This window comes from Lutzomyia longipalpis, chromosome 1, assembly GCF_024334085.1.
Source record: "Lutzomyia longipalpis isolate SR_M1_2022 chromosome 1, ASM2433408v1".
Taxonomy (NCBI): Eukaryota; Metazoa; Arthropoda; class Insecta; order Diptera; family Psychodidae; genus Lutzomyia; species Lutzomyia longipalpis.
The window spans coordinates 26,435,829-26,448,648 of NC_074707.1; the positions used below are offsets into that span (position 1 = coordinate 26,435,829).

At 29.8% G+C, this 12,820-nt stretch overlaps 2 protein-coding genes across 2 annotated transcripts in view; one reads left to right on the plus strand and one right to left on the minus strand.

Annotated features, from left to right (window-relative positions):
• Positions 1–12,820, plus strand: part of LOC129797536 (REST corepressor) — a 303,631-nt gene that overhangs the window by 191,533 nt on the left and 99,278 nt on the right. The gene's annotated exons all lie outside the window — the stretch shown is intronic.
• LOC129797616 (adipokinetic hormone/corazonin-related peptide receptor variant I-like) lies at positions 253–9,277 on the minus strand. The gene is made up of 6 exons (XM_055840382.1): positions 8,471–9,277; positions 6,358–6,548; positions 4,629–5,067; positions 4,078–4,234; positions 3,720–3,919; positions 253–701 (listed from the first exon to the last, which is right to left on the minus strand). Exons 1-6 carry the CDS (start codon positions 8,619–8,621, stop codon positions 652–654), a joined length of 1,188 nt encoding a protein of 395 aa, XP_055696357.1. The 5' UTR covers positions 8,622–9,277; the 3' UTR covers positions 253–651.

The following is a 12,820-nucleotide window of genomic DNA, read 5'->3' on the forward strand; positions in this document are numbered from 1 at the left end:
TAAAATGGAAAAATTATTTTTCCCTTGGTCAGCGTCGGAAATGAAATCTCAGTTCAGTATTGGCCCTAAGCACTAGTTTGCAAAGGGCATAATAAAATTTTATTCATTCATTCAGTTCAGAATAAAACGCGCGCATGTACACGCAAATACAGTCCACGCATGTATAGTTGTACCACTTTTGAAGTCTCCTGCTGGACGAAAATTTTTCAATTCCGCTGTAATTTTCTTGATTTTTCCGGTTTTATTCTTAAATTTTGTATTTTTGTATTCTTTTCAGGTTGCTTTCTCCATGTTAGAATGCCGTCTGCAAAAAACTATTTGACGATGTTCAGAAATTGTTTGGACATGATCTAAGAGTTATTTGTTTTTTTGTATATTTCCTTCTCTCTACTGTTTATAATATGTTTGATTGTAATAAATTTTCCTTTCCTCACAGAACAGACACTGAAAAAGGCACTAACGCCGAAAGCTCTGGCAGGATTTCGCGTTTAATTCTGAACAGAGAGCTCATTTCCGACGCTGAACGGGGGAAAAATAATTTTTCCATTTTACTTCAATAAAAATATCCATTCAATCTAATTACAATATTTTTTTTTTTAAATCAGTACATTTACAACTCAAAAAATAAATATCCTCATTAGTGAATTTTGTTTATTGAATATGCGGTTTGGCCACTGTCAGCATCATTTGCATGTAAGTGCCTGCAATCAAATTATAAATTATAGTATTTGGAAATAAAAAAAAAGGGTCAAGTTAAGCCAATAAAATATTCTATATAATATAGCATTAAATCAGTGACACTATTTTATAACACATAGTAGGGGAGACCGGGGCTAATAAAGTCACTTAAGGGTTTGGAAAAAGCCTAAAATATCATATTTCCTAGCTAGATAGAATAAAATGGTCCGAGAAAGAGTTTTAGAGCAGTAAATTTCCTATACAAATGAGCTATACATTTCGCGTTATCTATTTGGGAAATATGATATTTTGAGCTTTTTCTAAACCCTTAAGTGACTTTTTTAACCCCGGTCTCCCCTACGTATATCGTGCATAATTTTCGAGATAATTATATGAATTTTTTGGTAATGGGAGAAAGTAGAAAAATACGAAGGACCCTTAGTAATTAGAGTGTCGTATTTTTGTGCTTTATTTCTGATATTTCTCGATGAGGGATATTTTTTTAGAAAGGTTTGAATAACTAAGAATTGTACCTAATATTAAAATTTTCTAATCCGTTATGTTTTGAATATGTCTCAAAAAATTATATTTCATTAGCATTGTTTTCATTCTTCGCTACACTTTCTAATAAAATCATATTATGTACCTACCTACATAATTTACCACGTAACACTAGTCAAATAAATTTTTTTCCAAACGATTTTTTTTCTTTATTCAACTTAAGCATTAACTATGATCTGCAACACAACTTTTTTACTTTTGTATAATCTTCGTTCAATTGAAAAGTCTCTCAAGATGTTTTAGTCGTGTCAGCGGTGTCAGCCTTTTAGTTTTAATTTCATGTTATAGCTTATATTATATATTTAGGTATACTTTTGGCCTTTACAAAAAGTGGTTGTAAAATATCAATAAAATATCTAAAACAAATGAATTTTACATTTTACTGCGTTTTTGATTAAAACGTGAAATAAATAGATCTCAAAATGAGAGGAAAGCTATTATAGAATAAAGTTCAAAAGTAAAAAGTCAAAAATCCAATTTAGTAAGTCTCCTATGTACATACATTGTACATTAAAAACAGTCTGTTTTAATACAATGTTTGTTATTTTTCTTTTTTGCTAAATAGTAACAGACTTTCTAAAAAAATTTTTTTTTATAACTTTGGATGTAAAAATGAGAATTACAAATTTTGGCGGTGAATTTCGACACACTTTTATCTCTAAAAGGATGTGAAAATTGTTTTAACAACCCGAGACGTAAACTTCCACGTATAAATCTTTGTATATAGTCCTTCTATGTATTCTTTACCTGGGGCATGAATAAACTATTATCTAACTTAACTATTATCTAAATACTTGGGAAAGTTACACACCTTTCAAAGAATTTGACAAACATTAAAAAATCATTCTTTGTGTGAAGGTAAATTAACAGATATTTTTGAATAGAGAAGTATTATAATAACAATTTATTTCTCTCATAAAGACTAGTATTAGTACCTTAATGTAGATCAATATGTAAAATCTATTAATATAAAAGTTAAAGTCTATGTAAATTCTATAAAATCTCATTTAATCCATTTCTGTCGATTCTTAAGATCCTCATGCCATTTAAATTACATAATATATAAACTTTATGAAACGACTGCTCTTGATTTTAAAAAAGTTTGTGTATCTGTTCGGAATTTTAGGTGTTTCTTGAAGATATGTTTTTTTTAAATATAAATTTAATAAAAATTTATCAGATATGGTCAAATTGTAGGGAAATTTTTATGAATCGTGTTTTATCTGGATTGATTCTCTAAATTTAATTTAATTTTTTATATAAGAAATGAAGTAGGAATAGTTTGAAAGCTACTAAATTATATTTTTGTAATGAATGCAACAAATGTCAGAAATAGGTTAAGCCGGTTAAGCCTAAAAGTAAAACTATCAAAAGCTATTCCGGATTTACAGTTAGCAGCTTGGTGTATATAGAACAAATATTGAACGGAAGATTAAAGTAATATATACCCACTGAGATTTCCTACCTGTTGAGTTCATCATGTTTTACATATATCATACGTATTGGTATTCAGAAGATTTTGCTTAGATTGAGAGATACGTTCCGCGTACTACTAGTACATTTCCTCATTTATTATGTGCGCCAAATTCCTGCCTAAAATGATGAATTAAATATTTCATTTTCAATATTTTCTGTATTATAAGTTGTACATAATACGTTGTAATATGTTGTTATTATGGTGACATAAAATCAGGGATTTCAATAATTTGATGAAAAATGTTAGACTTTAACAATATCTCATCAGAATTTTGTGGGATTGAAATTATGATGAGACTTTAATATAAGGCATGTAAAATTATGTACTATATGTTGTGAGTAGAGTCAAGATTAAAACTGCGAAAATGACTTATCTACTGAAAAAAGGTAAGTAATATAATTTTTTTTATGAAATATTCTAATAATGTAAATGTATAACCAAGTGAATTTGTAGCAAACGAATTCCTCCGAACGACTCGACCGATTTTTGTCAAATTTGGTATGTATTTGATATTAATAGTAGGGAAAAAGTTTTAATTCCTTGGCATTTTAGTATATACATACATTATGTATAAACTCAAGGCTAGACAGCAAGCAGATTGTTTTTAAGTAAAATGCTGAGATTCTCTACCTTTTCTATCCTAACTTCTTATCATGTGTCACTAATATATTCAAAATTCTAAAAAATCCCTTTAGTACTAAGGTCTGGGAAGCTTATTTCATCTTTTTCTTCCATAAGTGAAAACCAAGAATACGAATTAGGCCACAAAATTTTAATAATAAAGACTATTGTGTGAAAATAAAGGAAAAGTTTTTCGTTATCATTATGTATGACTTTAGATAAGATTTTAGAGTAGGTATTTGTAGATTGAAAGATTTTTAGGGGGATTTTCATATTAGAGATGAAGAAAAAATATTATAATAATATAATAAGTAATATAAAAGTATTGGACTGGAAAAAAAAATTGAGAGTAATATTACAAACATTGTTCCTTTTATCATACCTGTTGATTTTCTCTGAAGTTCTGGACCTTCGCCAAGAACATGTGTCATTCGTCGTTTATGATTCCAAGGAAACCGGCATTTCATTGCAAAAGAACCATAGATCAATGGGTTCATGCAAGAATTTGAAACAGCCATGAGAAAGAGCCCATCCTGTATTCTATTGTCCACCTTAGATGCACTATCTCGGTCGAACACATACCTGAATAGAAGAGAATAAGCAAAAGATATTCAATCAATATGTATTAAGTGCATTTCATCAATTCATCAATTCATCAAGCTTGCCTCTCGATGTTATTGTGTTGTTCCCTTATATTATTGTGTTATACAAAAAAAAATGAAAAGTGTGCAGTATCTTACCATAGAGTCATAACGACATAAGGTGTCCAACACCAGATGAATACAAGGACGATAGTTACAGTGAGCTTGAATGTACGTTGGCGAGCTCTTTCAATTTGCGTTAGTGCATTGCAACGCAGTCTTAGAGCACCTGAGGAAGTGGTATCACAGCCATCATCTGAAAAATTAGAAAATAAGAATAATTCATTATTGCATATTTTTATTTATTACTTATAAACCCGAGCCCCCAATCACATGTGAGCAAATTTCATTTAAATCTAAAAATAGGAGAGCATGAGTGAGGGGGGGGGGGAAACACTGTATGCAGAAATTTTTTTTAAAGAAAATAAACCCGTTATCTGACCATTCAGGAGGTAAAAAAAATGAAAAGGCAATTTTTATGTGGGGGCGCTATAATGGGGGGACGGGGCAACTAATTATGTAAGTTGTGTTGAAATTGGAGGTCGTTGTTAGGTAGAATTTGAATGAGAAAAATAATCAGGGAATCATCAACAAGCAGGTAAGCTGAACTGAAGCTAAACTAAATAAAAAAAAAACATTTAAAAACTTACCTCTTTCTCTTGATCTGTGCGATCGATTAGTAATTTCACATACTATCATGGTGTAGGCTACACATATTATGAGCAGTGGCACAAAATATAGTGTAAGGACGCAGAAGAAGTTATATGCTGCCTCTGAGTTAACAGTGTCAAAGGCACCAAATGAGACGCATTGATGGAACTCTGGGAATCCCGGTGGATGAGCTACGTGAAATATAATACTTTGTGGTATCGAACTGAGAATTGCTATCATCCAGGCGCCTATGAGCATGATTTTTCCACGCTTTCTTGCATCTGAAAGACGCAGTGGATAAACGACAGCGAAGCATCGGTCCAAGGAGACACATACGAGGACATTTGAACTAAGGTAGAGACAAAATGCACGGATGAAGGTGAAAACTTTGCATGCTACATTTCCAGCATACCACTCTATTGCGATTCTCCATCCAATCTGGATATGAGAAAATAAAGCATTTTCATTACATTATATACTCAACTCAGACATCATTTACACAAAAGAGATGTGCTTTCCTGCTTATCTATGCTATGTGATTTATTTACAAATAAAAGGAAAAGGGGAAAGAATTGTATGAAGTTGATCTCTGTTTTTATTTGAAAAAGTTGAACTCCATTTATGTTGAAGAATTTTCATTTGAATGGAAAATCCAACAGAAAAGCGAACAAGAAAATATATAGTTCACCTCTGAAATTGCGCAGAAATACAATGTCAAATATTTACCTTTAATTTTCGTGTTTCTTTGCATTAGTTTTTGTACATAAATGCAATAAAAACGTTTTTCCCTTAAAACTAAATTCTTTATCAGGGTTTCTCTAGGTACAACCAATACGTAGATTCTTACGGCAGTGATCATGGCTAGTTTTTTTTAAATCTTTAAAAAAGGTCTACCTACTAAATAAAATATCATTTAGATAAAAATGATTTTTAATCTTTGGTAACTTAGTTTCTATCAGTACATAAGCAATTTCAGCTAGATAGAACAAAATGACCTAAGAAAGAGTTATAGAGCAGTAATTTTTTTTAATATAATGTTTTGAGCTTTTTCTAAACCCTTAAGTGACTTTTAACCCCGGTCTCCCCTACTCTTTTTTTTTTTTTTTAATTTTTTGCAAAGAAGCTCATGAAGCTCTGATATTTCCATATTTCAGGTATTATTATGAATTGTATCAAAAAGGGTTGTTGAGTTATTTATATGAAGGAAATATAAAATCTATAAGAACACAGGATTATTTTGTCAGAAATTTTGCTTCAGGGAATTAAACAGAAAAAGGAAATGCTTAGTTATTCAAAAAAATCTAAGGTAAATCATATACACTTTTGAGGTACCTACTGTAGAGATTTTGCAATTTGACAAGGTCACCTAATATGGACATATGCCCATAAAGCTTAAAAAACAGGGTATCCCGGAATTGCCTATTTGTATTTTACTTTTAATTTAATAGGTACTTTTTAATTTTCCGTGATATCTTCAAATGAGTAAAAAAAACAAAGTGTTAAATTCCACACATTAGCTAAATATTATGCCTATTGCAGTTATAAAAGTTGGTATTTTACAACGTGCAGACCAATTAATGTGTTCAGAAATCTACAAGTTTTGAAAAGGTAAGAATATACCTGTCCAATACTGGTAGATTATTTAAAGTCAGTTTAGCCAGAGATATGGTCATTTTAAAGGCTTAAAAAATACACAATTTTTGTTATATGAGTGTATGCGTCATTTACCTCGACGGGAATCATAAAAAAGGCCACCATTAAATCAGCAACAGCCAAATGACATATCATGAGACTTATTCGAGATCTTCTATGTCGTTTGGAACGAAACAGTGTTATCACCACAGAGAGATTACCAGCAGCAGCTATTGTAAACATCACGCAGTAGACAATAATGATCACTACAGATGATTCCGTATGACCTGTAAAGGATAACGAGCCAAATTTGTTTTTATAATTTAAAATTGCTTATAAGAATACCCTTTCATATACATGTACTGAGAAAGTTTCGTTTGAATACTTAATTGGTTAAATGTAATGTTCTACATACTACTGATATTTTAGAGATGTAGCAACATTTTCTATCTAAAAAAATATCAGTAGCACAATATCCTCAGCACAAATTGTATTTATGTAACTGAACTTGACATCTAATAAGGCTTAAGAAGACCGTGTGATTGATTAATTAGCGGAAATCTCTCAAGTAAATGCCATATCTTCTGGTTTTTCTGACACAAAAGATATTTCGGAGGAATGCTGGATCTGCTAAAGAAATAATTTTTGCAATTTTTACTGATTTGCTGAAGCGAAGACGAGAATCAGAATTTTTATACATATACATACATATGTATGTATACTGAGATTTCTCATGAAATAACACATCTTTCTTCATATAATTACATAAGAAATGAGATAAACAGGCGTTTTGCTCCCAAATTACCTTGTCAAGTTTCGCAAGTGTGCACAAAAACAAATCAAAAAAAGTCAGAGTTAAAAATTATTGGGAAAAAATTGAAAAAATAATTCTTAGTATTACACCCAGATGATTCCGCCATTCAATATAATTAGGTCAACTAGGCAAATTGCGACCTCATACAATTACCCTGTGATTATGGCTCATCCTTCTACTAGATTTTTGGTCAAAATGGTCATGACTGACCAAAGACCTACAGGGTAGGCGGGATTAAAAAAAAACAATTAGGCCAATTATATATGTACTAAATATAAATTATTACAGATTAATTTTATTACAATGAATTCATTGTGGGTACATAATGTTATCAACAGTTGCTTTTTTCTGAAGAAAAATCGCAATTGATTTTCTTTTACAAAAATAGATGGAATTGATGAAGCAAGAAACTAGAAACATGAAGCTTTGAAAATGAATTAAAAAACACATTTCTGGTTGGGATATCGAAAACTAATTTGCAATAAAATTGCAGAGAGGAAAATTGATTATTATACATAACGTTTTTTTTATTACGAAATTCAAAATATTTAGAGAAAGCAGGAATACATTTCTTACATCTGAACCCCAATTTCCCATAACTACTCCTAATAAATGTAGAAACGCACCCTTTTTTCTTTGAAATCTAAAATCAGTTGATAGAAATCAAATCTTATGAAATGGTTATATGTGCCTTTTTATCATTTCATTTTCACACTGTTCATATTATTAGTTATATAAGTTTCTTATGATGAGATAACATTTATATTAGGAATACATCAAAACAATTTCCGGATGAGCAAAAAGTAAAGATTTTCCAGATTTTCGTGATAAAATTTTAAATATTCTCAAAATATTGTACGAAGAATCATATGAAGCGCTGGTAGGTATATGTTATTGTGTATGAGTATAGTACAGAGCGAGATACTAAAAGTTTAAGTGTGAATTTGTCAGAATTTATAAAAAAAATCTAATTCACATGTGTCCAATTTTCAAAAAAAAAAAATAATACCTATTAAGGTTAGGATTACAATCAAAATTTAAAAAAAATTGTTTCAGAGTTGAATAAAGAATTAAAAAAAAAAGTGTCCGTAATAAAATAAAAATTGGTATTGTAAAACGTGTTAAAGTTAACCATATTATTGGCGTCTTTTTTGCACAATTAGGGACTTCAGTATATAACCGAGCATACAAATATTTTAAGTAAAATTTTGGTAAAATTTCTTAAAAGGAATGTTTGGCATGTCAGAAAAGATTACAAAATAGCAATGCAGTGAGGAAACAGGAAAGTGTGTTTTGTGTAAGACTACATATTTAAATAAACCTTTTGAAAAGTGGGAAATTTTTGATTATTCTTTTGTAAAAAAAAAAAAAATGTTTCGCCTCAAATTCACGTACCAGGTGGAACGATAGTAGGTTTTGATGTAGCTGCTGAAATATATGCTGTGTTATTGAATGAAGTGTTGAAATATAATCCTATTGAATCCGTTATTGAACTTATATTATAGAGGTAGAGTTGTTGCGCTTCGATATTCAATAGGTCTTCCATTACTATTTCCAACTATTGTTTTCGTTGCCCTCGTAACACTTAACATGTTTACTATTACACTTCACTTCACATGATATGATTTGACCACTATTTATTGCAGAGTTTTTTTTTACATTAAATTTTTCTTTTGTTCTCATCTTTAAGTTTAGATTCTTCTTGGATGACTTTTTTTTGTTATTGTGTACTAGTATATAACATTAAGGTTTTATTAAAGGTAAGAACTGTTTTGAGAATATGCACTAATCCCTTTTAATTAGAGATTATAGTTGCAGGTTTCACTACTCCAAACATTATGAACATATTTGTGCACTTGACACAAGGAAACTCTTACTATAGATATTCCAAAAGCAAAGAAACTATAGCATATTCATTAAAGTCTATGCCATTACATAAATATGCTTTTTAAAAGCATACGTGAGAAATATGGAAACACATTTCCGTATATTTTGCGGATATTGCAAGAGTATTCCGTTAACATTTATTGGGCGAAACGAATAAGGTAGAATAGAATAATGATTTGCGAGTTTAGTTAACGATTAGGGCTTTAAGCGATGTGAATACAATGACGGTCTGATATAAACTGCTCACTATACTCCCTAGAAATTCATTCAAGACTTTCTTACCATCAATGGAAAACATAAAGAGAGATTTCGACCATATACTTTGTCGCTGAGTTTTGTGCGCAACCTCCACATTTTACGTCTCTTCCCTGGTCTCTTCTTATAGGATAGCAATAACAAATTTCATGCAAAGGAAACTAAGTCTTGTAGCTCTTCGACTCTCTCATAATAAGGAAGTTTAATCTGACCTTCGTATTTCAACAAGTTTGTCTCGATTATATAAAGAAATTTTTACGATATTTACTAGGAGTTAACAGATAAACTTGTCTATTCGATGTTTTCAGTTTGGGCGGATTTGGATTCACCCCTTGCCCTTATTTGGTAACTGGTTCTTTGAGAGATTTTCTTTCTTCTCCTTAACGTTTTTTACTTTATGTTATTGACGAGTAGTTTTTATTGCTTGATTTTTCTTGGTAATTTTCTCTGTTATTTTCTTGATGTTATCCTTTAATTGTTTTTCTGAGGACTTCATCCATCCGCCACGCCTCAAAATGTTAATTTGTGCCTTTTCCTAATTTAGTTTTTTAATCCTCCAACCGCGTAAGTTTTCTAAAATAGCTTGTTGTACCTGTGGAAAGGAAAATTAATTGTATTTTCTTTAATAAAACTCCCCCAGCTCCCTGAGGATGATGCAGAGTGCATCGAAAGTCGAAAGCTCTGAGCACTGAATTGGGATTTTCCTTGTAAAATTCTTTTCTTACTGGCGCTCACCGGACGGAGATCGTTTTCTCCTTATACATAACTTTAACAGATAAACATTCATAAACAGCAATAGAAATATTATATTAAAACCTAAGAACATAATATGCATAAAGCTTAGAAAAGTAAGTTCCCTGCATGTAAATAAAATTATTTTTCAAATTATTATAGTGAATAATCAAAAACTCATGAAAATCGTGGTCATTTTCCGGAATAGCGCTGAGAAATATACGAATTTTCTCAATGAAAGGGTAGGTGTGTTATATGTTGATTAATTTCATAAAATTTATAATAAATTGCAGAAAAATCTTATTATTCTCGAATCAAAGCTATAAAATCATTTTTCTAAATCCACATAGAAGTGAAAATTAGGTAAAATTTTCCAAACTCACTTTTTTCCGTCATCTCGCATTTTCACAATATTGCTATTGAACATCACAGTTTATATCTTTTTTAATTCTCTTATGTTTGGTATATATGTATGTTTGTACATTATGTATAACACTTGTTGGAGAAATCAGCTAAGAAAACTCTTTTTTTAATGTTTCTTATCGTTGAATTCACTTTAACGAAAAGAAAAAAAAAGTTTACCTTTTTGACGTTTCCTCAATGTTATATTTTGAAGTTTAAGACTTCCAAACTGTTTTCCCAAAAAGTTTGAGCCCGATTTAAGAAAATTGGAAAGAGATAATAATTTATTAAACCCCTACTAATTGATATTTTGAAGTAACGTCCATTACAAAAGCTATCAATAGTCTTTTAAATTTAGTGAAATACTATATAGTGTATAGAAATAGTGAAATTAGTCTTTCATTTTTGCTGAATTAAATTTTTCATTCTTTTTTATCATTCTTGTGAAGAAAAACCTTCAAGGCTATATCTATGATCAATAAGAATATGGATTAAGCGACCATCTATCAAACCAGTAAAAATGTAAAGATAAGGATGCAATAAATTACTTCTTGAGGTTCTGCTTATTCTTTTTTGATGAGCAAGACAAAAAGTTTTCTCTCTTTTACATATTTTACGGCCTGCGGCTGCGAAAGGATTCTCGCCCTATATAAGTGTTCTTACATAACGCACATCTTCAGGGGAAACATAAATATTTTATTCGTATTATATTCATCTGAATATTCTATGCAAAAACGCATTTTCAAATCATACATTTTAAAGAATAAAATGAGTTTTCCTGCACAATATATCAAGTTTTATAAAGATGTATTAACCTAGAGAAAGTTTTTTACCCTTTTCAATTTTAAACTATTCAATTTTAACTATCTACTTGGCTATGTTTTATATTTTTAATATAAATATAGTTTCTCATAATAAAATTGAATTTGAAAATTTTAGAATATTCAACTTCAATCTTACATTGGCCTACTACCTCATAATAAACTTATTTGAGTTAAATCGCATTCATGAAAACATATTACATAAATTTGATTCAAAGCTTTTCAAGGCTGAAAATGTGAAACGTGATGTAGAAAAACCAAATAAATATACATATGGATGATTTTTCAACACTCCGTTGGTAAACGCCAAATAAAAAACAATATGGTATTTTACAGTCTGTGTGATAATTTTGTCACTAAAGTTTGCGAAGAGTTTATGTAATAACAAGAAAGCACGTTTTGCTGGAGTATAGTATGTATGATAAACTTTTATGGTAAAATACTCTAAAAATGATGAAAATACCTTTCATCTTATATGAACATTGTATTGTTACTACAGTGAATCTGTTTATGTTAAAAGGTGTTGATAACATGTGCTATGTATACATAAAGTTTTCAAGCATCCTTACTCTACAAACAAAATAATGAACGTGACTGTGCATAAATATGTAAACCTTTCATTGTCACCCTTATAGCCTTCATTACGTAGGATCAATTGAACCCAAAAAAGTTAAATGTTTTGTTTATACAATATATACCTATATTATTGTGTTGCTTTCAATGCAAATTGTTAATTATAATAATTTTGAAAAGTAAGATATGTACTATGAACAAAAAAAAAGGAAAAAAGTTTTTGGATAATTTGAAATAAATATCAATTTATCATTTACTTACTATGTAGATATATTGCTGTTAAGATATGTATTGAAAACTTTTCACCATGAGAAAAAAAGCTTAAATTGATACTTTTTTTTAGGAAGGAAAGCTAAATTTTTGTTCGTATCTTTTTTTTTTGAGTATAACAATAAAGCAGAGAAAAAAGTTGGGTTTCTTTCATCAAATTTCACTCAACCGTTAAATTACATTACAACTTCTTCAATTTTTCTTCTTTTGTGATAATTTTAATATTACGAGGATTATAGAACAATCAGTAAATGCTGTGAATTCAAAGTAAAAAAAGACAAGTCAAGGAGGAGACTAAAAAAAATGCTAAAGAGTTCTAATATTTGGACTTGTAATCGATTTCTTAAAGAAATATCAAAAGAATTTCCCTTTTGAACGCACTTTATTTATTAGATATATATGTAGGTACGCAAAAGTAGGTTTAATGGAGTGTGCCATATGTATGTACGTACATATATATTTTTATGTATTTTCATTATACTATAGGTACTGTAATCTGCGAGTTTTTCGTGAGTAGAATAAGGTGTCAGATTTTAATATGTATACCTATACTATACCAAATGTTTTTACTTTGATCTTTTACTTTTTCACGCACAGTAACATTTTAAAATTTTTTCTGAGCCAGTAATTCGTTAAATTGTTATTGAACCCTTATCACAGAGGTGAATGCTCTAGTCCCAACGCAATAAAGGCAAATTATACAGTTCAGTAAACTCGCGGATATTAAATACAGTGTTAAGAGTGTAAATAACTCAATTATGCCCTATAGTTAAATAACGTACGTACATAATTGTTTATTTTTTTT